Source organism: Taudactylus pleione, unplaced genomic scaffold, assembly GCF_031769625.1.
Source record: "Taudactylus pleione unplaced genomic scaffold, aTauple2 ptg000356l, whole genome shotgun sequence".
In the NCBI taxonomy this organism is placed as follows: domain Eukaryota; kingdom Metazoa; phylum Chordata; class Amphibia; order Anura; family Myobatrachidae; genus Taudactylus; species Taudactylus pleione.
In genome coordinates this window covers 899,034-922,710 of record NW_028284757.1, presented here as the reverse complement: position 1 = coordinate 922,710, position 23,677 = coordinate 899,034, and the positions used below count along the sequence as shown (strand labels likewise).

The following is a 23,677-nucleotide window of genomic DNA, read 5'->3' as shown; positions in this document are numbered from 1 at the left end:
CAGTTCTAGCATGGCTCCGGGACCTCCCACAGACTGCTGCCGGAGTCATGGGGATCAAGGTAAGCCTCGAGCAGCGCTATTAGCGTTGCTCGCGGGGATAAATGCAGTCTTCAGCCGCCGGACTCTGGGGACAGACCGGCGGCACTAGTAGCGGCAGTGGGCTCCCCCTCTTCAGGAATACCTCGCGTGTCCACTGGACCACAAGGGAATAATTGCTGGAGGGGAACCAGCATCCCGGGGGTTAATTGCTAGCCAGGGGAGGCAGCCTTCCCTGGTTTAGCGGCTCCTCCCCTCAGCTCAGCGCGCCTTCTCTCATGTGTGCTGGCGTCGCTGAGCTGTTCCTCGTGCGGCCACTCCTCCTCAGAGCTCTCTGGCGGCCATCTTTTGCTGGCTAACAACGCAGACTCCCAGTCGGTGCGTGGACCAGTCCCCCTGTGGACCTCTCCTCTACAAAAGGACAGTGTACGCAGCGCTATAGCCCTCCCAGACACTGAATCTGGGAGGTTGATTGTAGTGGAAAGGTGCAGTGAGTAAATGATCTTATTGCATTGTATGTGACTGTTACTAGTGCTGCTGTCTGTGCTTATTTTTAACTTACTGTCAGCTTGTACATATCCCTTTCCTTCTCCTACGACCCGACAGGTGTGTGGGGGAAGGGCTTTTTTCTGTGGACCTCACTTATATAAATTAACTATTTGTGAGGCCAGTCACATACAGTTGTGTGCTACACAGTACCATATTCTGGGCTGTTTGTGTTGCATAGTGGTGAGAGCGCGGGTGTTGACACCATAATTCCTCTGGTGATATGTATTCCTTGAGTATTTGCTGTATCATGTCGGATGAGGAGACTGAGCTCTCTGTGGCTCCTGTGTTGTTTTCCTGCAGACGCTGTTCTGCGTGAGTGGATAGGGAGGACTTATCTCAGGATGGTCTGCGCGGGCGGTGCCATCTGGTACCTGGCCCCTCTATACCCCTTATATCGCAGGATCCTCCATAGGTGATGTTTTCCCAAGTGCTGGCGTCAATTGCGGACCGTTTAGCGGTTCCAACATCGGTCCCTTCTAGGGCGTTGCCCGAGCAGAACATCCCCCATTCCCCGGGTATTCCGCAGTTATTGCAATCTCTCTCGGGGTCTCAGACTGTGGGGCCTCATGCAGGGTTGCCTATGTATGTCCAGTCTCCCCCTGTGACGCAGCAGTCTGTGGTGCCTTTTCCAGGGTTTCCTCAGGCGTCTCCTCCACCCTGGGTGGATGTACTTTCCAGCTCTGTGCAGAGTCTGGCGGCCTCATCTTCGGCTTTTCAGTCGATGTTGCATAGTGACTTGCCCCATAAGGCGTCCAAGCGTCATATAGTGAGCTCTCTGATGGCACAGCTGTCGGGCTCGGATGTGTCTTCAGATGACGGAGAAGTCCATGAGGACACTGACTCGGATGCCATGGTCCAGGAGATGGAGTCCTCCATTAATGTGCCGGCATTGGTTAGGGCGGTGCAGGCTATCCTTCATATCGAGGAGGATGAACCAGCCCCTAGGTCTAACTACCCTAATTTTAAAAAGGCTAAGGTAACCTCGAGTGTCTTTCCCTTGTCTAATCAGTTGATGAATCATATGACGGGGGCCTGGCAGTTGCCCAGTAAAAGATTCCAGCCACAAAAGAGGCTGGCGTCTAATTAGCCTTTTCCTGAGGCTCAATGCAGGAAGTGGGAAACCCCTCCAGCGGTGGACTCCCATGTCACGCGTTTGATTGAGAGCGCTACGCTACCATTGCCATCTATCTCCTCTTTAAAGGATCCCACAGACAGGAAGGTAGAGATCTGTTTAAAGTCCATTTACTCCCTCTCGGGGGCGGTGGTTCGCCCGTCCAAGGCCATCTCGTGGGTGGCTAAGGCCATCGAGAGTTGGAAAGTATCCTCCAGAGCGTTAGCCCATGAGGATGCTCCGGATATCCAGAGAGCATTAATTGGACAAATGAGGGATGCTGCTTCCTATAGCGTCGTTGGATGCTAGTCTGCAAACCTCTAGGGTTTCGGCGGCTGCTGTGTCTACTCGTCAGTCCTTGTGGCTGAGGTCTTGGCGAGCAGATGCGGATTCTAAAAAGTGTCTGGAGGACTTGCCCTTTAATGGTGAGTTGCTATTTGGTCCAGATTTGGACAAAATAGTAGATAACTCGGCTAAATCCAAGTAGGCTTTCCTTCCTTCGGTGCCTGCGCCGGGTAAAGTGAGGAGCTCTGCTTTTCGGTCCTTTCGGGTTCAAGGTAAGGCCAAGGGTCAGTCCTTCCTGAGACATTTGGCGACCAAGGCTGCACCCAAGCCCAAGAAGCAGGCATGGAGTGCTCGGCGCCCTTCTTCCAAGCAGGAGGATAAACCTGCTGCCTGGTGGGACGGGCTTCTCTCTGGGGGACCTCAGAGTGGGGGGCTGACTTCTCTAATTCGCCCAGTGCTGGCACGAAACCACCACAGATGCCTGGGTTCGAGAAGTAGTCTCCCAGGGGTACGCCCTGTCTTTTCGGCTCAGGCCACTCCACCAGTTTTTTTGCACGAGTCCTTCTCTGGACAAGACCAAAGCTTCCCAGATTCAGGTAGCTATAGAGTCCTTACTACAAGCAGGGGTCATTGTTCCCATTCCGCAGTCTCAACGCGGGATGGGGTACTATTCTACTCTGTTTCTGGTACAGAAGCCCAATGGTTCTCATCGCCCTATCCTGAATTTGAAGTCTCTGAACAAATACCTCAGGGTTCCCAAGTTCAGAATGGAAACGTTACGTTCCATCATTCTGACGATGGAACCAGGGGATTACATGGTTTCCCTGGATATCCAGGACGCCTATCTTCACGTGCCCATAGCACCTGCACACCAGCGGTATCTGAGGTTTGCTATCCTGCAACATCACTACCAGTTTCGGGCGTTGCCTTTTGGCCTTTCCACGGCTCCGAGGGTGTTCACCAAGGTGATGGCAATTATGGCCTCCCACCTTCGGGGCCAGGGTATACGGCTGCTGCCGTATCTGGACGTTCTTCTGCTGGCGAGTTCGCTGGAGGTGGTACTTCGACATCTCCACTTGACCATTGCTTGTCTTTAAGCACATGGGTGGTTGATAGATTGGAAGACGTCATCTCTGATCCCATCGCAACGGATGGTCCATTTGGGAGACGTTTTGGATTATCGTCAACAAAGGATTTTCCTGACTCCAGAAAAGGTGTCCTCCCTACAACTGAGGATACACAGTTGCCGGGTGTTGGTCCACTCGGCATGGGTCCATGGTGTCGGCAATCGACATCGTAGAATTTGCCCAGTTCCATTCCAGGCCCCTGCAGGGGCAGATTCTGTCCGAATGGAACGGGTTACCTCACCGGATGCGATCCCAGGCGCTGGTCTTGTCCCTGGAAGTGTGCCGGTCTCTAGCTTGGTGGCTTCAGCCAGCTCATCTCATTGAGGGTCGCCCCTTTTGGATCCCGGACTGGGAACTGCTCACAACAGATGCCAGTCTCCGGGGTTGGGGGGCAGTGAACGGCTCATTGTCTCTTCAAGGCCATTGGTCTGCGGAGGAAGCAGTTCTTCCCATAAACATTCTGGAGCTGCGGGCCATGTACAGGGCTCTGCTGTCATCAGGCACCGCTCTTCACGGAAGGGGGGTACAGGTGCAATCCGACAACACCACCACGGTGGCGTACATCAATCACCAGGGAGGAACTCGCAGTTGAGTGGGAAGGTTGGAGGTGTCTTGCATCCTAGCTTGGGTGGAGTGCCACCTTCCTGCAATCTCGGCAGTCTTCATCCCGGGAGTCCTCAACTGGGAGGTGGACTTCCTCAGCTGTCACGACGTGCACCCAGGGGAATGGTCGCTTCACCCAGATGTGTTTCAACTTCTTGTTGACAAATGGAGACTGCCGGAGTTGGACCTGATGGCCTCCTGTCACAACTACAAGTTGCCCGTTTACGGCTCAAGGACAAGGGACGCAGGCGCAAGTCTGGTGGACACGCTGTCGGTGAAATGGACATTTCACCTAGTGTACCTGTTTCCTCCGATCTCCCTGCTGCCTCACGTACTAAAAATCAAACAGGACGGAGGCACGTTTCTGCTGGTGGCTCTAGCATGGCCCAGACGTCCTTGGTACTCCGATCTCAGGAACTTTTCCTTCGACCTCCGTAGATTCTGCCTCAGCGTTGGGACCTGCTGTCTCAGGGGCCCTGCCTTTACCCGGATCTGGGTCGACTGTCTTTGATGGCATGGCTCTTGAGACAGCCGTCTTAAGGTCCCAGGGATTTTCAAGCTCTGTCATCAGTACCATGCTGAGGGCGCGTAAACCTGCCTTCGCATGGATTTACCACAGGGTGTGGCACACTTACTTTCAGTGCTGTGAGTCCAGAAACTTTGATCCTCAGGTGTTCAGGGTTTCTAGGATTTTGGCATTTCTTCAGTCAGGTCTTGACCTGGGCTTACGTCTGGCTTCCCTGAAGGTTCATGTGTCGGCTCTGTCTGTGTGGTTCCAACGTCGGATCGCTACACTGCCTGATGTTCACACTTTTTTCCAGGGTGTTCTCCGAATCCAGCCTTCCTTCGTGCCTCCTTGGGACTTGGTGGTGGTACTTCGGGTCCTGCAGGGACCTCCTTTTGAGCCTCTTGAGTCGGTTGACCTCAAGTGGTTAACACTTAAGACTGTTTTTCTCCTGGCAATTGCTTCAGCCAGGAGGGTATCTGAGTTGGGGGCGCTTTTCTGTAGTCCCCCCCTTCTTAATTTTTCACCAGGACAGAGCGGTGCTTCGCTCTCGTCCTGAGTTTTTGCCTAAAGTAGTCTCGAAGTTCCACATCAATCAGGAACTTGTGGTGCCTGCTTTTCAGTCTCCTGATCATTCAGCTGGTGAGGCTTCGTTGGACGTTGTCCGTGCTCTCAGAATTTATGTGGACTGGACTGCTTCCGTTAGAAGGTCTGATTCTTTGTTTGTCCTCTTTGTTTGTTGGCAGGCCAATCTCTCCTGTGAAAACCAAACTGTTGCCCGTTGGCTTTGTTCTGTTATTCATGAGGCTTATATACAGGAAGGTTTACCTGTCCCAGCCTCTGTTAAGGCTCATTCCACTCGGTCTGTGGGTCCTTCTTGAGCTGCTAGACGTGGTGTCTCTGCTATTGAGCTGTGCAAGGCAGCCACTTGGTCTTCAATTCAGACTTTTTGAGGTTTTATGCGTTTGACACCTTCGCCTCTCAGGATGCATCCTTTGGGCGCAGGATTCTCCTTTCTGCACAGGAGCGTCCCCGCCCTTAGTTGAACTGCTTTGGGACATCCCCAAGGTCAACCCTGTGGACCTCCTATGAACCCTGAAGTAGAAAACAAGAGATATGGTAAGAACTTACCTTTGTTATCTCTGTTTCTATGAAGTCCATAGGGTCCACAGGGCGCCCGCCCTGACGCACCTGGCTTCATATGGGCTGTGTGACTGGTCACCGGTTTTCCGTCTCCCATTTCTGTGACTATGGTTTCTTGTGTGTTCCAGTCTTCCTTCTCTCTGTTTAGTCTCCTCCTGCGGCCTTGGCTGCTTACCAACTGAGGTGCCTGTGGCTCGGGGGCGGGGTATAGATGAGGATGGACCCAAGTGCATCCTGGGAGCAGCTAAAACTTTAACTGCGTGGTGCCCGTGGATCCAGATCCAGCTATACCCCCAAGGTCAACCCTATGGACTTCGTAGAAACAAAGATAACCGGTAAGTTCTTACCATATCTCTTGTTTTGCACATCGATGCGACTAGATAGCGCAATGATATGCTGCATGCCTATATTCTGTGTGTGTGACTTCGGGTGTATCTGCACGCCTATATTCTGTGTGTGTGACTGCGGGTGTATCTGCACGCCTATATTCTGTGTGTGTGACTGCGGGTGTATCTGCATGCCTATATTCTGTGTGTGTGACTGCGGGTGTATCTGCATGCCTATATTCTGTGTGTGTGACTTCGGGTGTATCTGCACGCCTATATTCTGTGTGTGTGACTGCGGGTGTATCTGCACGCCTATATTCTGTGTGTGTGACTGCGGGTGTATCTGCATGCCTATATTCTGTGTGTGCGACTGCGGGTGTATCTGCATGCCTATATTCTGTGTGTGTGACTGCGGGTGTATCTGCACGCCTATATTCTGTGTGTGTGACTGCGGGTGTATCTGTACGCCTATATTCTGTGTGACTGCGGGTGTATCTGCACGCCTATATTCTGTGTGTGACTGCGGGTGTATCTGCATGCCTATATTCTGTGTGTGTGACTGCGGGTATATCCTCAGTGGCTGTAACACTGTAACGTAGTATTTCGCATGCAGATACTGTACATGTGCGGATTCCTGCAATGCTGTATGAATGCCCTAGAGAATGCTTTGTAACGTCAGAACGATCACACTGCAATGTATAATGCTCCTGAGTGACCTATTATAAACATTTTACTTTATTCTTAATACAATCATTATAAAGTGTAATATTCCGTATCAGCTTTATCATATTTAGTACTATAGTGATTATTTTATACGCAGGTGACTGATGCTATCTGATTATTCTACGTAGCAGGACACTGATTCGCTCCTCTGCGCTGTTTATAACCTACAGCAGCTAATGGGGGGGGGGGGGGGGGGTGAGGGGTCTGCAATGCTACTAGTGCATCTGTGGAGCATGGCCTGTATCATACTAATACACATAATGAGGACGTCTAAGTCACTGAAACAAGGATATGAAATATCAGCTATAAATATAATGCTGCCCATGGCGATACCCTTCATTGTAACCGACACAGCCAGAAGTAAGAACCCTCCTTGTGATTGGAATTACAGAGGCCCCACCTTGCACCCTGCGGAGTTGGCACAATTCTCTCCAGTCTCTTCCCGTGTAAAAGAATCATCTCTGGGGCATCTGACGTTTGTTACTTTTACTTTCAGCCGCAAACACCGTAACTCACATGATGATTGTGCGTCCTGGTGACCTGCAACCACCAGATATAGTTCCATCCCCGAGGAGCACACCCCGCCCCCGAGGAGCACACACCCCGCCCCCTGTCTGCTCCTGTACAGCTGCTTCTACATGTGATTGCAGACAGCTCTAATGTTCGTCACATGGGGCTGAGCAAGGGAGTCACAGTAATCCGTAAATCCTGTCCAAGGCACAGGGAATCCTGCGCTTACACCGGCATAGGCATCTCATTATACTCATCCACACCCTCCTGCTCATTAAATATCGGCTGCATATCGTCAGCATCCAACTGTGGGGAGAGTAAGATTAGCCAGAGAGCGTCAGATAACATATCACCATCTCTAACATGCTGCCCCCCTCATTAGTATATACAGGTGACCGCAGCACTGACACTCTACAATTTTTTAATACACAAAACTTCTCACTGTATTATAATAATTCACCTGTTATCTGGTATATAGTGACATATATACTATGGGGAGTGATCTCCTATCTCACCTGTTACCTGTGATGCCTGTAGTAAGTGTTCTGAGTGTGGTTTATAGGAGTAATGGGATAGAATTAGTAGAACACCTGGGTGACTATAGATGGGATTGGAAAACAGATTAAGGTATTTGTAGGACCCCAGACCCCTTTCTGTGTGTAACATGGGATTGTTGGTATCACAGCCTCTCACACAGTCCCTACTGATCGTGGCCAGGCGGCATTTCTTTCTCCTTGTGCCCAGATACCACCACCAGGAGATATAGCTCCTTACTCATGCTGTGGGCATCATACTATTTTACATCTCCTGTATATGTGAAACGCGCATGGCGCCGGCAATACAGGTACTGTATATGTGAAACGCGGAAGGCGCCAGCAATACAGGTACTGTATATGTGAACGCGCACGGCGCCAGCAATACAGGTACTGTATATGTGAAACGCGCACGGCGCCAGCAATACAGGTACTGTATATGTGAAACGCGCACGGCGCCAGCAATACAGGTATCTCACAGGAATTATTACCTATTTCCACAATTCTGGAATTAATGTAACTATTGTATTTAATGAAGGGGCTGAAATGAGAGAAAATAGCATTAAATCTAAATTTCAATCTGCTGCACCAAAGATTCTTCATCTTACTTCTCCCTTAGGCACAAGGGGAACGTGTGGGGGGCAACGCAATTCCTGTCATCACCACCCTGTTTGCGTCACAGGGCACATCGGCTACAAAATCCGGGAGTGTGAGTATTCAGCCAGTATGTGTGTTACTCCGCCATCTCCACCCTGACCCACTGTGACAGGTGATGCAAACAAAATGGCTGTTGCGCTATTTTGCTGTTAAACTGTTCAAAGTACTTTTAATGTATATATTAGTATGTTTTTCTACTAATATGACCATGCAGTATGATGCTAATGTTCAGCCATCTTAACTAAATATGCTCCTGCTGTATTAGAAGCTGCCCCTTGATATGATTCTCAGAGGAACGTGCTGTAGTTATATATTTCATTAGTTGCATCTAAGTTTGTGTGATAGTTTGTTAGAAGTAATGGTGGACGATCGTCTGTGATGACCATATCGCTGACTGATCTCCCTGCACCTTCCTGGTATCGATCACCCAGCACACCAGCTACGACGGGCCAGCGACCCGCAATCAACGATCACGGGTCCCTATGTAACCTGGTCGATATAGTTATTGTCCATACATGCCCGCACATCGCTGGTCTTTAGTGGATTGGAAGACACCAAAAAATGGGCGATATGCTCGATATCGTTCATATCATGCATGTTTATCGTATGCACCATAAGGAGCTGCCTTGAACATATAAATGTTATGTATTATAATATTGTGCCAATAACCATATTTGAGGCAAGGCACCCCCTATCACGAATACTTACTTATTATAATATTATGACGATATAAGGTATATAGTATCATGTCTTTGTTAGGAGCCCTATACTTAGGGGTGATATACGGAAGTCTGTAGCCTTAATTCCCATCTCCCAGACTGACTGCTGAAAGTTCCGGGCCCGTGCACCCATCCGGCCTATCGTGTAGGACGAGGCTCCCTGATGTGACTGTGCTATATTGAACCATTATCGGAATAAATTAGAAATCGAAGCTAAGTACCAATAAATCATTTTAATTAATTAACTTAAACTGTGGATTATTGTGTCATTCATATCATTCTCTTGCTGCTCTCCTGAACCTTCTATTCCCACCAGAAACACCCACAAAAGAAGGCACAGAGTACGTTTCTGGGACCTCCACCATTAACAGCAAATCGCATTACTCTCAATTCATAAATAAGCAATGAGAGGCGGAGCCAGAGAAAGGGGTGGCTAGTAGCAATGAGAGGCGGAGCTAGAGAAGGGTGGATAGTAGCAATGAGAGGCTGAGCTAGAGAAGGAGGTGGATAGTAGTAATGAGAGGTGGAGCCAGAGAAGGAGGTGGCTAGTAGCAATGAGAGGCGGAGCTAGAGAAGGAGGTGGATAGTAGTAATGAGTGGTAGAGCTAGAGAAGGAGGTGGATAGTAGCAATGAGAGGCGGAGCTAGAGAAGGGTGGATAGTAGCAATGAGAGGCGGAGCTAGAGAAGGAGGTGGATAGTAGTAATGAGAGGCGGAGCCAGAGAAGGAGGTGGATAGTAGCAATGAGAGGCGGAGATAGAGGAGGTGGATAGTAGCAATGAGAGGCGGAGATAGAGAAGGAGGTGGATAGTAGCAATGAGAGGCGGAGATAGAGGAGGTGGATAGTAGCAATGAGAGGCGGAGATAGAGAAGGAGGTGGATAGTAGCAATGAGAGGCTGAGCTAGAGAAGGAGGTGGATAGTAGTAATGAGAGGCGGAGCCAGAGAAGGAGGTGGATAGTAGCAATGAGAGGTGGAGCCAGAGAAGGAGGTGGATAGTAGTAATGAGAGGCAGAGATAGAGGAGGTGGATAGTAGCAATGAGAGGCGGAGCTAGAGAAGGGTGGATAGTAGCAATGAGAGGCGGAGCTAGAGAAGGAGGTGGATAGTAGTAATGAGAGGCGGAGCCAGAGAAGGAGGTGGATAGTAGCAATGAGAGGTGGAGCCAGAGAAAGGGGTGGATAGTAGCAATGAGAGGCGGAGATAGAGAAGGAGGTGGATAGTAGCAATGAGAGGCGGAGCCAGAGAAGGAGGTGGATAGTAGTAATGAGAGGCGGAGCCAGAGAAGGAGGTGGATAGTAGCAATGAGAGGTGGAGCCAGAGAAGGAGGTGGATAGTAGTAATGAGAGGCAGAGATAGAGGAGGTGGATAGTAGCAATGAGAGGCGGAGATAGAGAAGGAGGTGGATAGTAGCAATGAGAGGTGGAGCCAGAGAAGGAGGTGGATAGTAGCAATGAGAGGTGTAGTGCTATGTAATCCTATGTATTATATTGTTATCGCTAATAATCATACAGATAGCTGTTCTCACCTACAGAACACACATGGGACATGCGCATTGAGGCTCTGCCTGCTGATTGGAGGCGTTACAGGGCCTGTATTACTGAGTAATGGCAGTGACCCCGGGGTTAGGGGAGGGGTACTCACGCATTTTAGCTCACGCTCGGTGAAGATCCTGCTCAGTAGGAAGAGCCGCAGAGGGACTGTCAGAATGAGGATGAAAGGGAACGCCAGGGAAGCATCTGTGGACATTACGGCCCAGAGAACAGTGAGACACAGCAGCTGGACGGCCGTGAATAGGTGCATCCGGAGGGAGCGCACCTGATGGGAGGAAAGTCCTGTTACAATCACCATTTATCTCTATCATAAAGTATTTGTCACATCTGGGACTTGATTGTCCTGTGTTCCCAGTCTGGAGTCATGGTCTGAAGTCGGGAGTTACGTGGAAAAAACTGGGCGGTTTAATGAAATTCCTGCGCATGTGCAGCAAAGGAGAATATGGCGCAGGCTTAGGAAAATGACAATGGAGGACAGTCTTGGAGAAAGGGACTAGAATAGGGCTCGCTGGGTCTGGAGGCTCAGCATCTGTACTGGTTGCATACTGTAAATAGGAGTGGTTGCTCTAGGACTAAAAGTTGGACCCCAAGCTAGAAGCTGGACATTCAGTGGAGCAAGGGATTGATGCTGAACTAGCTCTGAAGATACAGGTACTAGTCACTGGAGATGCAGAAGAGCTATGGCCGGACTTCAACCTAGTATTGATGGGACTAGTCTCTGTGGCCGGACTTCAACCTAGTATTGATGGGACTAGTCACTGTGGCCAGACTTCAACCTAGTATTGATCGGACTTGTCTCTTTGGCCAGACTTCAACCTAGTATTGATCGGACTTGTCTCTTTGGCCAGACTTCAACCTAGTATTGATGGGACTAGTCTCTGTGCCAGACTTCAACCTAGTATTGATGGGACTAGTCTCTGTGGCGGACTTCAGCCTAGTATTGATGGGACAAGTCTCTGAGGAAGCTGCTGCTGGACTCTGAGCTGACACTAGTGAAGTTGGACGCCACCAATGCAGCGGAGTTGGGGCTGGTACTGGGCACTGTATTAGCAGCCATATTGTGGCTGGACAGCGGCGTGGAATAAGTGTTGGAACGCAGAAACTCTGTAGAATTACCAAAATCAATCCTTTGGGCAGCACAGGACCTCACACTTACATCATCACAGAGTACCCCAACTCCATGTTGTAACAAGACGGCAGTATGTTGGGGGTACATGTGTACTGTATGTAACAAGGCGGCAGTATGTCGGGGTACCCTGTAATGATGTAACACGGAGGCAGTATGTTGGGGTACCCTGTAATGATGTAACACGGAGGCAGTATGTTGGGGTACCCTGTAATGATGTAACAAGGAGGCAGTATGTTGGGGTACGTGTGTAATGATGTAACAAGGAGGCAGTATGTTGGGGTACGTGTGTAATGATGTAACAAGGAGGCAGTATGTTGGGGTACGTGTGTAATGATGTAACAAGGAGGCAGTATGTTGGGGTACGTGTGTAATGATGTAACAAGGAGGCAGTATGTTGGGGTACATGTGTACTGTATGTAACAATCAATGCTCCGGACATGGCAGTTACCATCACACGGCTTACGTGGGGCTAACACTATACTATGGGAAATTCAATTTGATGGCGAAAATTCAGAGGTCGGACTTTTCGCCATCATCGCTGCTTTATCTGGGATAAAGTATCGGGCGCGCACGCTTTATCCCAGTATTCAGTTAGGATCCGGCGAAAACGGGACCCGGCGGAAAGGTAAGTATGGGAAAGTGCAGGGAATTTTCGGGAAATCATCCTGGGAGCCCCATAAAGATGTCCAGACATGGGGGATCACTATGGGTACCCCCTATTTGGGCTGCTGAAGGGAGTCAGGGTTTTTAAATAGCCGCGGCCAGCGTATAAATGCGCCTGTGAAGAACAAGTGATGAATAGAATTTATCTTCTTTTTTTTATTTTTTTTTAAAGAACTCGTCCCATCAAATATAGGGTACATGAAAGCGGGTGTAAGCAAATTTTTAAGTCCCTAAAATAATTTTTTTTTAATTCTTCAAAAATTCACCTGCAGCAACCAGCCGCATTCTAGAAACCACCTTCCGCTACCAGCCGCATTCTAGAAACCACCTTCCGCTACCAGCCGCATTCTAGAAACCACCTTCCGCTACCAGCCGCATTCTAGAAACCACCTTCCACTACCAGCCGCATTCTAGAAACCACCTTCCACTACCAGCCGCATTCTAGAAACCACCTTCCTCTACCAGCCGCATTCTAGAAACCACCTTCCGCTACCAGCCGCATTCTAGAAACCACCTTCCGCTACCATCCGCATTCTAGAAGACACCTGCCGCTACCAGCCACATTCTAGAAAACACCTGCCGCTACCATCCGCATTCTAGAAGACACCTGCCGCTACCATCCGCATTCTAGAAAACACCTGCCGCTACCATCCGCATTCTAGAAGACACCTGCCGCTACCATCCGCATTCTAGAAGACACCTGCCGCTACCATCCGCATTCTAGAAAACACCTGCCGCTACCATCCGCATTCTAGAAAACACCTGCCGCTACCATCCGCATTCTAGAAAACACCTGTCGCTACCATCCGCATTCTAGAAGACACCTGCCGCTACCATCCGCATTCTAGAAAACACCTGTCGCTACCATCCGCATTCTAGAAAACACCTGTCGCTACCATCCGCATTCTAGAAGACACCTGCCGCTACCAGCCGCATTCTAGAAAACACCTGCCGCTACCATCCGCATTCTAGAAAACACCTGTCGCTACCAGCCGCATTCTAGAAAACACCTGCCGCTACCATCCGCATTCTAGAAAACACCTGTCGCTACCATCCGCATTCTAGAAGACACCTGCCGCTACCAGCCGCATTCTAGAAGACACCTGCCGCTACCAGCCGCATTCTAGAAGACACCTGCCGCTACCAGCCGCATTCTAGAAAACACCTGCCGCTACCATCCGCATTCTAGAAAACACCTGCCGCTACCATCCGCATTCTAGAAAACACCTGCCGCATACTGGGGGACCCCTTAGGAATCAATTATACTAGGTTAGAAGTTTGTTCCCCTTCTTTATTTTTAAACCCCAAATTCAAGACCTATTTTTGGGGTGTCCTGAGGATTTTTTTTATACAGATCACTGTTATAGGACACTCCCAGGGGTGCAGGCTATTTTTTTTAAGCCTGCACACCTGAACCCCAATTGTGCACTTTTTTTCGCCATGTAGGTTATCCCCGTTTTTTAACAAAGACTCTTCGCAAAAATGAAATTGAATACAGGGATAAATGAAACAGGCGAAAATGACGTAATCGGTGATAAATTGAATATGGCCCCTATATACATTAAAGCCAGGTACATGCGAGCACATGACCTATACTGCCCACCACGGACACGCCATACCTTCTTCACGTAGATGACGTCTGGGTGATGTTTTGGGGGCTTCAGTAAGAGTTGCAATCGCTCGTAGAACTGGATGCCGTTGAGTGAGGTAACCCCCATATATAGGAATATCCCGAACAGCACAGCCAGGGGGATCTGACGCAGCACATCACCGATCACGATGGAGAGACCTGCGGGTCAGACAGCAAAGTCCTGGCAGTGTAATCATTTACGTCCCCCGCAGTGCAGTTATACACCTCAGTCCCCCGCAGTGCGGTTATACACCTCAGTCCCCCGCAGTGCGGTTATACACCTCAGTCCCCCGCAGTGCAGTTATAAACCTCACTGACATGCATTATCCCTGACTATAACAGGTTCCAGTACAGGTGCCCTCTTCCATCCTTGCCAATCGCGCTACAGACGTGCACACACATCGCCCTATGCAATTACCCGCAGCAGCGTACGCTATGGCACGCACTGTGATCGCACCATGCAATGGTGTTGCGGGTGCGAACACAGTGCGTGTATCCACTTGCAGGCGCGATTTGCCGTGTACTTAGCAAGATGTAGCAGGACACGTCTGTATACGCTCCTTGCAATAACTATAAACATACATAGAAGTGGTACCGTGTACTCCTATATACAGAAACATACATAGAAGTGGTACCGTGTACTCATATATACAGAGTTGATAACGTGTACTCCTATATACAGAGTAGGGAGAGATACTGGGAAACATATGAACCATATAGGGGGAGAGTGCTGCTGTCCCATTACACATATACTGTAATAAGTGATAGTGGGAATTTATCCAGCATAGGGGACAGTGGTACTGTGCAGCTATACACGCTCCCTCCTCTGGGAGACGCTCCTTTGTGCAGCTATACACACTCCCTCCTCTGGGACATACTCCTGTGTGCAGCTATACACACTCCCTCCTCTGGGACATACTCCTGTGTGCAGCTATACACACTCCCTCCTCTGGGACATACTCCTGTGTGCAGCTATACACGCTCCCTCCTCTGGGACATACTCCTGTGTGCAGCTATACACACTCCCTCCTCTGGGAGACGCTCCTGTGTGCAGCTATACACGCTCCCTCCTCTGGGACATACTCCTGAGAGCAGCTATAAAACACGCTCCCTCCTCTGGGACATACTCCTGTGTGCAGCTATACACACTCCCTCCTCTGGGACATAGTCCTGAGAGCAGCTATACACACTCCCTCCTCTGGGACATAGTCCCGTGTGCAGCTATACACACTCCCTCCTCTGGGACATACTCCTGTGTGCAGCTATACACGCTCCCTCCTCTGGGAGACGCTCCTTTGTGCAGCTATACACACTCCCTCCTCTGGGACATACTCCTGTGTGCAGCTATACACACTCCCTCCTCTGGGACATACTCCTGTGTGCAGCTATACACGCTCCCTCCTCTGGGAGACGCTCCTGTGTGCAGCTATACACGCTCCCTCCTCTGGGAGACGCTCCTTTGTGCAGCTATACACACTCCCTCCTCTGAGAGACGCTCCTTTGTGCAGCTATACACGCTCCCTCCTCTGGGAGACGCTCCTTTGTGCAGCTATACACGCTCCCTCCTCTGGGACATACTCCTGTGTGCAGCTATACACGCTCCCTCCTCTGGGACATACTCCTGAGAGCAGCTATAAAACACGCTCCCTCCTCTGGGACATAGTCCCGTGTGCAGCTATACACACTCCCTCCTCTGGGAGACGCTCCTTTGTGCAGCTATACACACTCCCTCCTCTGAGAGACGCTCCTTTGTGCAGCTATACACGCTCCCTCCTCTGGGAGGCGCTCCTGTGTGCAGCTATACACGCTCCCTCCTCTGGGAGACGCTCCTTTGTGCAGCTATACACACTCCCTCCTCTGAGAGACGCTTCTGTGGGCGGTCAGACAGCTGCAGGGATTAGACATGTCCTGAATGCACCTGTTCCGTAGCTGCACACCATCGCTCCTCCCTCTTTTCCCAGATCTCTCCCCACTCTCCTAGATTGTAAGCTCTCACGAGCAGGGTCCTCCACCCTCTCAGGATTCTCCCCCTCACAGTCAGCCGCCCTGACCCTTCTGCCCGGCTCTCCCAAGTCACTGACTGCTACAGATATACACTATGTGTCAGTTTGAAGCTTTTTTTATGTGAAATGATTTGTGTACTATGTCTGTGTTCTGCACCACGGACATATATAAATATAATTACAGCCAGTGCGCACCGACGGGTGATACAGACGCAGCCAGTGCGCACCGACGGGTGATACAGACGCAGCTAAAGCACACTGACGGGTGATGGTGACGCAGCTAGTGCACACTGACTGGTGACGCAGCTAGTGCACACTGACGGGTGATACAGACGCAGCTAGTGCACACTGACGGGTGATACAGACGCAGCTAGTGCACACTGACGGGTGATACAGACGCAGCTAGTGCACACTGACGGGTGACGCAGCTAGTGCACACTGACGGGTGATACAGACGCAGCTAGTGCACACTGACGGGTGACGCAGCTAGTGCACACTGACGGGTGACGCAGCTAGTGCACACTGACGGGTGACGCAGCTAGTGCACACTGACGGGTGATACAGACGCAGCTAGTGCACACTGACGGGTGACGCAGCTAGTGCACACTGACGGGTGACGCAGCTAGTGCACACTGACGGGTGACGCAGCTAGTGCACACTGACGGGTGACGCAGCTAGTGCACACTGACGGGTGATGGTGACGCAGCTAGTGCACACTGACGGGTGACCAGGACGGTCATTTACTCACCTACTAGAATGGCCACGAGCAGCCCCGTCACTCTCTGCTCTTTCACCTCCTGGATTTTTGGTTTGTCGCCAGGGGCCACCGCCTTACTCATAACAGTCAGTGCGTTGGCGTGAGTGACAGAGCGCACGGTTGTGGCAGCCATCCATGGCAACCCAAAGAGGGCACATATGCCACCCATTGCCACAATCAGCAGTAAGTCCAGGTGAAATCCTGAGCCCTTCACCAGCATCCGTTCCTTCTTACTAATAATTAACCTGCAGGAATGAGAACCAGAGAGGACAACTGGTCTGAGCCGTAGGAACATGTATAGTATAAGGGTTATCTGAGGTCCAGGATAACTGGTGTAACTCACGTGGTGATCTGCGTCTCCATGAAGATCAGGATATAGACCAGTATAGCTGGAAGAACACTTGCAAACATCATCCAGATAGGGAATGGCTTGACAGACCCCAAGGGGTTCATCACCCAGCCTCGCTTTTCTGGTGAGGTTACCTTAAAACCACTAGGGACACTCAGCTTCTGTAGGCACAAGAAGATGGCGTTATCTGGGGGTCAGGTGGTCTTCACGGCATATCTGCTGGATTCAGCCTGTCGCTCACCTGAGTGTAAGTGTCAGTAATACTGAAGTCCATCAGCACCATGATCAGGATAGCTATAGGAACTCCAAAATCTCCTATCACACGTCGCACCTGAAACACAGCGTAATGTCCATAAACCAAAATAAGGCAAAGTGAGATGGTCGTACACAGAAGGGTCTGCACAGGACACAGAGAGGGAAGTGACAGGAAGAGGCGGAGTCATACACAGAAGGGTCTGCACAGGATACAGACAAGGAAGTGACAGGAAGAGGCGGAGTCATACACAGAAGGGTCTGCACAGGACACAGAGAGGGAAGTGACAGGAAGAGGCGGAGTCATACACAGAAAGGTCTGCACAGGATACAGAGAAGGAAGAGGCGGAGTCATACACAGAAGGGTCTGCACACGATACAGAGAGGGAAGTGACAGAAAGAGGCGGAGTCATACACAGAAGGGTCTGCACAGGATACAGAGAAGGAAGTGACAGGAAGAGGCGGAGTCATACACAGAAGGGTCTGCACAGGACACAGAGAGGGAAGTGACAGGAAGAGGCGGAGTCATACACAGAAGGGTCTGCACAGGATACAGAGAGGGAAGTGACAGGAAGAGGCGGAGTCATACACAGAAGGGTCTGCACAGGATACAGAGAGGGAAGTGACAGGAAGAGGCGGAGTCATACACAGAAAGGTCTGCACAGGATACAGAGAGGGAAGTGACAGAAAGAGGCGGAGTCATACACAGAAGGGTCTGCACAGGATACAGACAAGGAAGTGACAGGAAGAGGCGGAGTCATACACAGAAGGGTCTGCACAGGACACAGAGAGGGAAGTGACAGGAAGAGGCGGAGTCATACACAGAAAGGTCTGCACAGGATACAGAGAAGGAAGAGGCGGAGTCATACACAGAAGGGTCTGCACAGGATACAGAGAGGGAAGTGACAGGAAGAGGCGGAGTCATACACAGAAGGGTCTGCACAGGATACAGAGAAGGAAGTGACAGGAAGAGGCGGAGTCATACACAGAAGGGTCTGCACAGGATACAGAGAGGGAAGTGACAGGAAGAGGCGGAGTCATACACAGAAGGGTCTGCACAGGATACAGAGAAGGAAGTGACAGGAAGAGGCGGAGTCATACACAGAAGGGTCTGCACAGGACACAGAGAGGGAAGTGACAGGAAGAGGCGGAGTCATACACAGAAAGGTCTGCACAGGATACAGAGAGGGAAGTGACAGGAAGAGGCGGAGTCATACACAGAAGGGTCTGCACAGGATACAGACAAGGAAGTGACAGGAAGAGGCGGAGTCATACACAGAAGGGACTGCACAGGATACAGAGAGGGAAGTGACAGGAATCATACACAGAAGGGTCTGCACAGGATACAGAGAGGGAAGTGACAGGAAGAGGCGGAGTCATACACAGAAGGGTCTGCACAGGATACAGACAAGGAAGTGACAGGAAGAGGCGGAGTCATACACAGAAGGGTCTGCACAGGACACAGAGAGGGAAGTGACAGGAAGAGGCGGAGTCATACACAGAAAGGTCTGCACAGGATACAGAGAAGGAAGAGGCGGAGTCATACACAGAAGGGTCTGCACAGGATACAGAGAAGGAAGTGACAGGAAGAGGCGGAGTCATACACAGAAGGGTCTGCACAGGATACAGAGAAGGAAGAGGCGGAGTCATACACAGAAGGGTCTGCACAGGATACAGAGAAGGAAGAGGCGGAGTCATACACAGAAGGGTCTGCACAGGATACAGACAAGGAAGTGACAGGAAGAGGCGGAGTCATACACAGAAGGGTCTGCACAGGATACAGACAAGGAAGTGACAGGAAGAGGCGGAGTCATACACAGAAGGGACTGCACAGGATACAGAGAGGGAAGTGACAGGAATCATACACAGAAGGGTCTGCACAGGATACAGACAAGGAAGTGACAGGAAGAGGCGGAGTCATACACAGAAGGGTCTGCACAGGATACAGAGAAGGAAGTGACAGGAAGAGGCGGAGTCATACACAGAAAGGTCTGCACAGGATACAGAGAAGGAAGTGACAGGAAGAGGCGGAGTCATACACAGAAGGGTCTGCACAGGATACAGAGAAGGAAGTGACAGGAAGAGGCGGAGTCATACACAGAAGGGTCTGCACAGGATACAGAGAAGGAAGTGACAGGAAGAGGCGGAGTCATACACAGAAGGGTCTGCACAGGATACAGAGAAGGAAGAGGCGGAGTCATACACAGAAGGGTCTGCACAGGATACAGAGAGGGAAGTGACAGGAAGAGGCGGAGTCATACACAGAAGGGTCTGCACAGGATACAGAGAAGGAAGTGACAGGAAGAGGCGGAGTCATACACAGAAGGGTCTGCACAGGATACAGAGAAGGAAGAGGCGGAGTCATACACAGAAGGGTCTGCACAGGATACAGAGAAGGAAGAGGCGGAGTCATACACAGAAGGGTCTGCACAGGATACATAAAAGGAAGTGACAGGAAGAGGCGGAGTCATACACAGAAGGGTCTGCACAGGATACAGACAAGGAAGTGACAGGAAGAGGCGGAGTCATACACAGAAGGGACTGCACAGGATACAGAGAGGGAAGTGACAGGAAGAGGCGGAGTCATACACAGAAGGGTCTGCACAGGATACAGAGAAGGAAGAGGCGGAGTCATACACAGAAGGGTCTGCACAGGACACAGAGAGGGAAGTGACAGAAAGAGGCGGCGTCACAGAGAGAAGGAGCTGGAGAGTATAAAAAGAAGCAAGGGACAAGAGGAGTTAGAGTCAACAGAGAAGGTCATGGAGAGGATACTGAGAAGGGAGAGACAGGAAGAGTCTTACACAGAAGGTTTTGGAGGAGATAATGAGAACCAGGACAACGGTACAGGTGGAGTCATACAGAGGATGTTCTGTAGAGTGTAGGGAGGAGGACGGTACAGAAAGAGGCGGAGTCATACAGAGAAGGGTCTGGAGAGTACGGAGGAGAAAAGTACAGGAATAGGCAGAGTCACACGGAGACGGTTCTGAAGAGCGTAGGGAGAAGTAAGGGACAGGAAGGGGTGGAGTCCTACACAGAAGTGTCTGGAAGGGACCATAGGAAGCAGCACACAAGTGTAGGAGGTGTTATACAGAGAAGAGTCTGGAGAGTGTACGGAGAAGGAAGGGAAAGATATAGGCGGAGTTACACAAGAAGGGTGTAGAGCAGAGACGGGCAATAAATGGCCCTCCAGGTGCAGTGGGACTACACCTCCCAGCATGACCGGCCACAGTTTTGCTGTCAGGGCATGCTGGAATGTGTAGTTCAACAGCAGCTGGAGGGCCTCTTATTGGCCACCCCTGGTGTAGAGGATACAGAGCAGGAAGCAGCAGGAAAAGGCGGAGTCATACACAGAAGGGACTGGAGAGGAATAGGTGGAGGCATACAGAGTAGGGTGTGGTGAGGATATGAAGAAGGAAGGGACAGGAAAAGGTGGAGTCAGATACAGTGCATCTGGAAAGTATTCACAGCGCTTCACTTTTTCCACATTTTGCTATGTTACAGCCTTATTCCAAAATGGAATAAATTCACTTTTGTCCTCAAACTACTACACACAAAACCCCATAATGACAACGTGTAAAAAGTTTTTTTGCGATTTTTGCAAATTTAAATGCTGAAAAAAAAAACACTAAGAAATCACATGTACATAAGTACTCACAGACTTTGCAATACGTTGTTGATGCACCTCTGGCAGCAATTACAGACTCAAGTCTTTTTGAATATGATGCCACAAGCTTGGCACACCTATCTTTGGCCAGTTTCGCCCATTCCTCTTTGCAGCACCTCTCTAGCTCCATCAGGTTGGATGGGAAGCGTCGGTGCACAGCCATTTTCAGATCTCTCCAGAGATGTTCAATCTGATTCAAGTCTGCGCTCTGGCTGGGCCACTCAAGGACATTCACAGAGTTGCCCTGAAGCCACTCCTTTGATATCTTGGCTGTGTGCTTAGGGTCATTGTCCTGCTGAAAGATGAACCGTCGCCCCAGTCTGAGGTCAAGAGCGCTCTGGAGCAGGTTTTCATCCAGGATGTCTCTGTACATTGCTGCATTCATCTATCCCTCTATCCTGGCTAGTCTCCCAGTTCCTGCAGCTGAAAAACATCCCTATAGCATGATGCTGTAACCACCATCCATCACTGCAGGGATGGTATTGGCCTGGTGATGAGAGGTGCCTGGTTTCCTCCAAACAACGCCTGGCATTCACGCCAAACAGTTCAATCTTTGTCTCTCTTGGTCTGAGAGTCCTTCAGGTGCATTTTGGCAAACTCCAGACGTGCTGCCATGTGCTTTTTACTAAGGAGTGGCTTTCATCTGGCCACTCTACCATACAGGCCTGATTGGTGGATTACTGCAGAGATGGTTGTCTTTCTGGAAGATTCTCCTCTCTCCGCAAAGGAATGCTGTGGCTCTGACAGAGTGACCATCGGATTCTTGGTCACCTACCTGACTAGGGCCCTTCTCCCCCAATCGCTTAGTTTAGACGGCCGGCCAACTCTAGGAAGAGTCCTGGTGGTTCCGAACTTCTTCAAATTTACGGATGATGGAGGCCACTGTGCTCATTGGGACCTTCAAAGCAGTAGATATTTTTCTGTACCCTTCCGCAGATTTGTGCCTCGAGACAATCCTGTCTCGGAGAGCTACAGACTTGGACTTCATGCTTGGTTTGTGCTCTGACATGCACTGTCAAGTGTGGGACCTTATATAGACTGGTGTATGCCTTTCAAAATCATGCCCAATCAACTGAATTTACCACAGGTGGACTCCAATTAAGCTGTAGGAACATCTCAAGGATGATCAGTGGAAACAGGATGAGCCTGAGCTCAATTTTGAGCTTCATGGCAAAGGCCATGAATACTTTTTTTTTATTATTAAATTTGCAGAAAACTTTTTACACATTGTGATTATGGGGTATTGTGTGTAGAATTTTGAGGACAAAAATTTATTTATTCCATTATGGAATAAGGCTGTAACATAGCAAAATGTGGAAAAAGTGAAGTGTTGTGAATACTTTCCGGATGCACTGTACAGGGAGACTTGGAGAGGATATAGAGAAGGTAGGAAAGGAAGAGAGAGAGTGTCATACAGAGAATGGTCTGGAGTAGATACAAAAAGAGACCGTAGCCATCATAAGGACAGGACCTGGAGAGGATACAGAGGGAAGGGACAAGAGGAGGGGAAGACACAGAGAAGGGTATGGAAAAGGAAGGGACAGGAAGAGGTGTAGTCACATAGAGCAAGACCTGGAGAGGATATAGAGAGGGAAGGGACAGGAAGAGGTGGAGTCACATAGAGCAAGACCTGGAGAGGATACAGAGAGGGAAGGGACAGGAAGAGGTGGAGTCACATAGAGCAAGACCTGGAGAGGATACAGAGAGGGAAGGGACAGGAAGAGGTGGAGTCACATAGAGCAAGACCTGGAGAGGATATAGAGAGGGAAGGGACAGGAAGAGGTGGAGTCACATAGAGCAAGACCTGGAGAGGATATAGAGAGGGAAGGGACAGGAAGAGGTGGAGTCACATAGAGCAAGACCTGGAGAGGATATAGAGAGGGAAGGGACAGGAAGAGGTGGAGTCACATAGAGCAAGACCTGGAGAGGATACAGAGAGGGAAGGGACAGGAAGAGGTGGAGTCACATAGAGCAAGACCTGGAGAGGATATAGAGAGGGAAGGGACAGGAAGAGGTGGAGTCACATAGAGCAAGACCTGGAGAGGATATAGAGAGGGAAGGGACAGGAAGAGGTGGAGTCACATAGAGAAGGGCCTGGAGAGGATACAGAGAAGGAAGTGACAAGAGGAGATGGAGTCACATGGAGAAGGGTCTGGAGAGGAACCCAAAAAGGAACAGACAAGAGGAGATGGAGTCACATGGAGAAGGGTTTGGAGAGGATATAGAGACTGAAGGGACAGGAAGAGGTCGAATCATACAGAGAATGGTCTGGAATAGAAACAGAAAAGAGACAGGAAGAGGCGGCGTCATATACAGCAGGACCTGGAGAGGAAGGGACAAGAGGAGAAGGACCTGCAGAGAATACAGATGTGGAAGGAAGAATTCAAGGTACAGAAATGTTTAGAAAAAAAATCTGAAAGAAAGATACAAACATTACTATTAATTCAGGATTATATGTGGGTCCCACCCAAATATAGACAGTATATCAATGTCATATTGTTTATTGTATTCTCTCTAGCACAGACAATTATTTGACTTGAGTGTGATAAATACAGATCAATATTGGTTACTAAAAGTCCATTCACCCTTCCAGGAAAGAAGTTGCTGTTCTTTAGCTTGCGCAGGAAGAACGCTATGAAGAAGGTTCCGGCCATTAGTACCAGTGAGAGGAGAGCAGTGTTCGGCTGCCCTGTGATATTTTTGGACACTGCTGACTCTGTCCTATTTACTTCTGGACCAACAGTCACATTCATAGGCTCAGAGTCCGTCATGTTCTCGGGGCTGCAGTTACTGAGAGGATGCTCCTTAAACACCTGGAAATAATGACATGGAAAAAAAGATTGGACTTAG

At 50.0% G+C, this 23,677-nt stretch overlaps 1 protein-coding gene across 2 annotated transcripts in view; it reads right to left on the bottom strand.

The window, feature by feature from the left end:
- Positions 1 to 6,978: 6,978 nt before the first annotated feature.
- LOC148508565 (anion exchange protein 2-like) overlaps positions 6,979 to 23,677 on the bottom strand; it is a 414,596-nt gene continuing 397,897 nt past the window's right edge. For both annotated transcript variants that reach the window (XM_088444359.1, XM_088444360.1), the window contains 7 exons: positions 23,413 to 23,640; positions 17,150 to 17,239; positions 16,903 to 17,069; positions 16,551 to 16,804; positions 13,789 to 13,958; positions 10,469 to 10,642; positions 6,979 to 7,224 (listed from right to left, as the gene is read on the bottom strand). In XM_088444359.1, the coding sequence (XP_088300485.1) occupies positions 7,144 to 7,224; positions 10,469 to 10,642; positions 13,789 to 13,958; positions 16,551 to 16,804; positions 16,903 to 17,069; positions 17,150 to 17,239; positions 23,413 to 23,640 (1,164 nt within the window). In that variant the 3' untranslated portion in view covers positions 6,979 to 7,143. The remainder of the gene's footprint in view (positions 7,225 to 10,468; positions 10,643 to 13,788; positions 13,959 to 16,550; positions 16,805 to 16,902; positions 17,070 to 17,149; positions 17,240 to 23,412; positions 23,641 to 23,677) is intronic.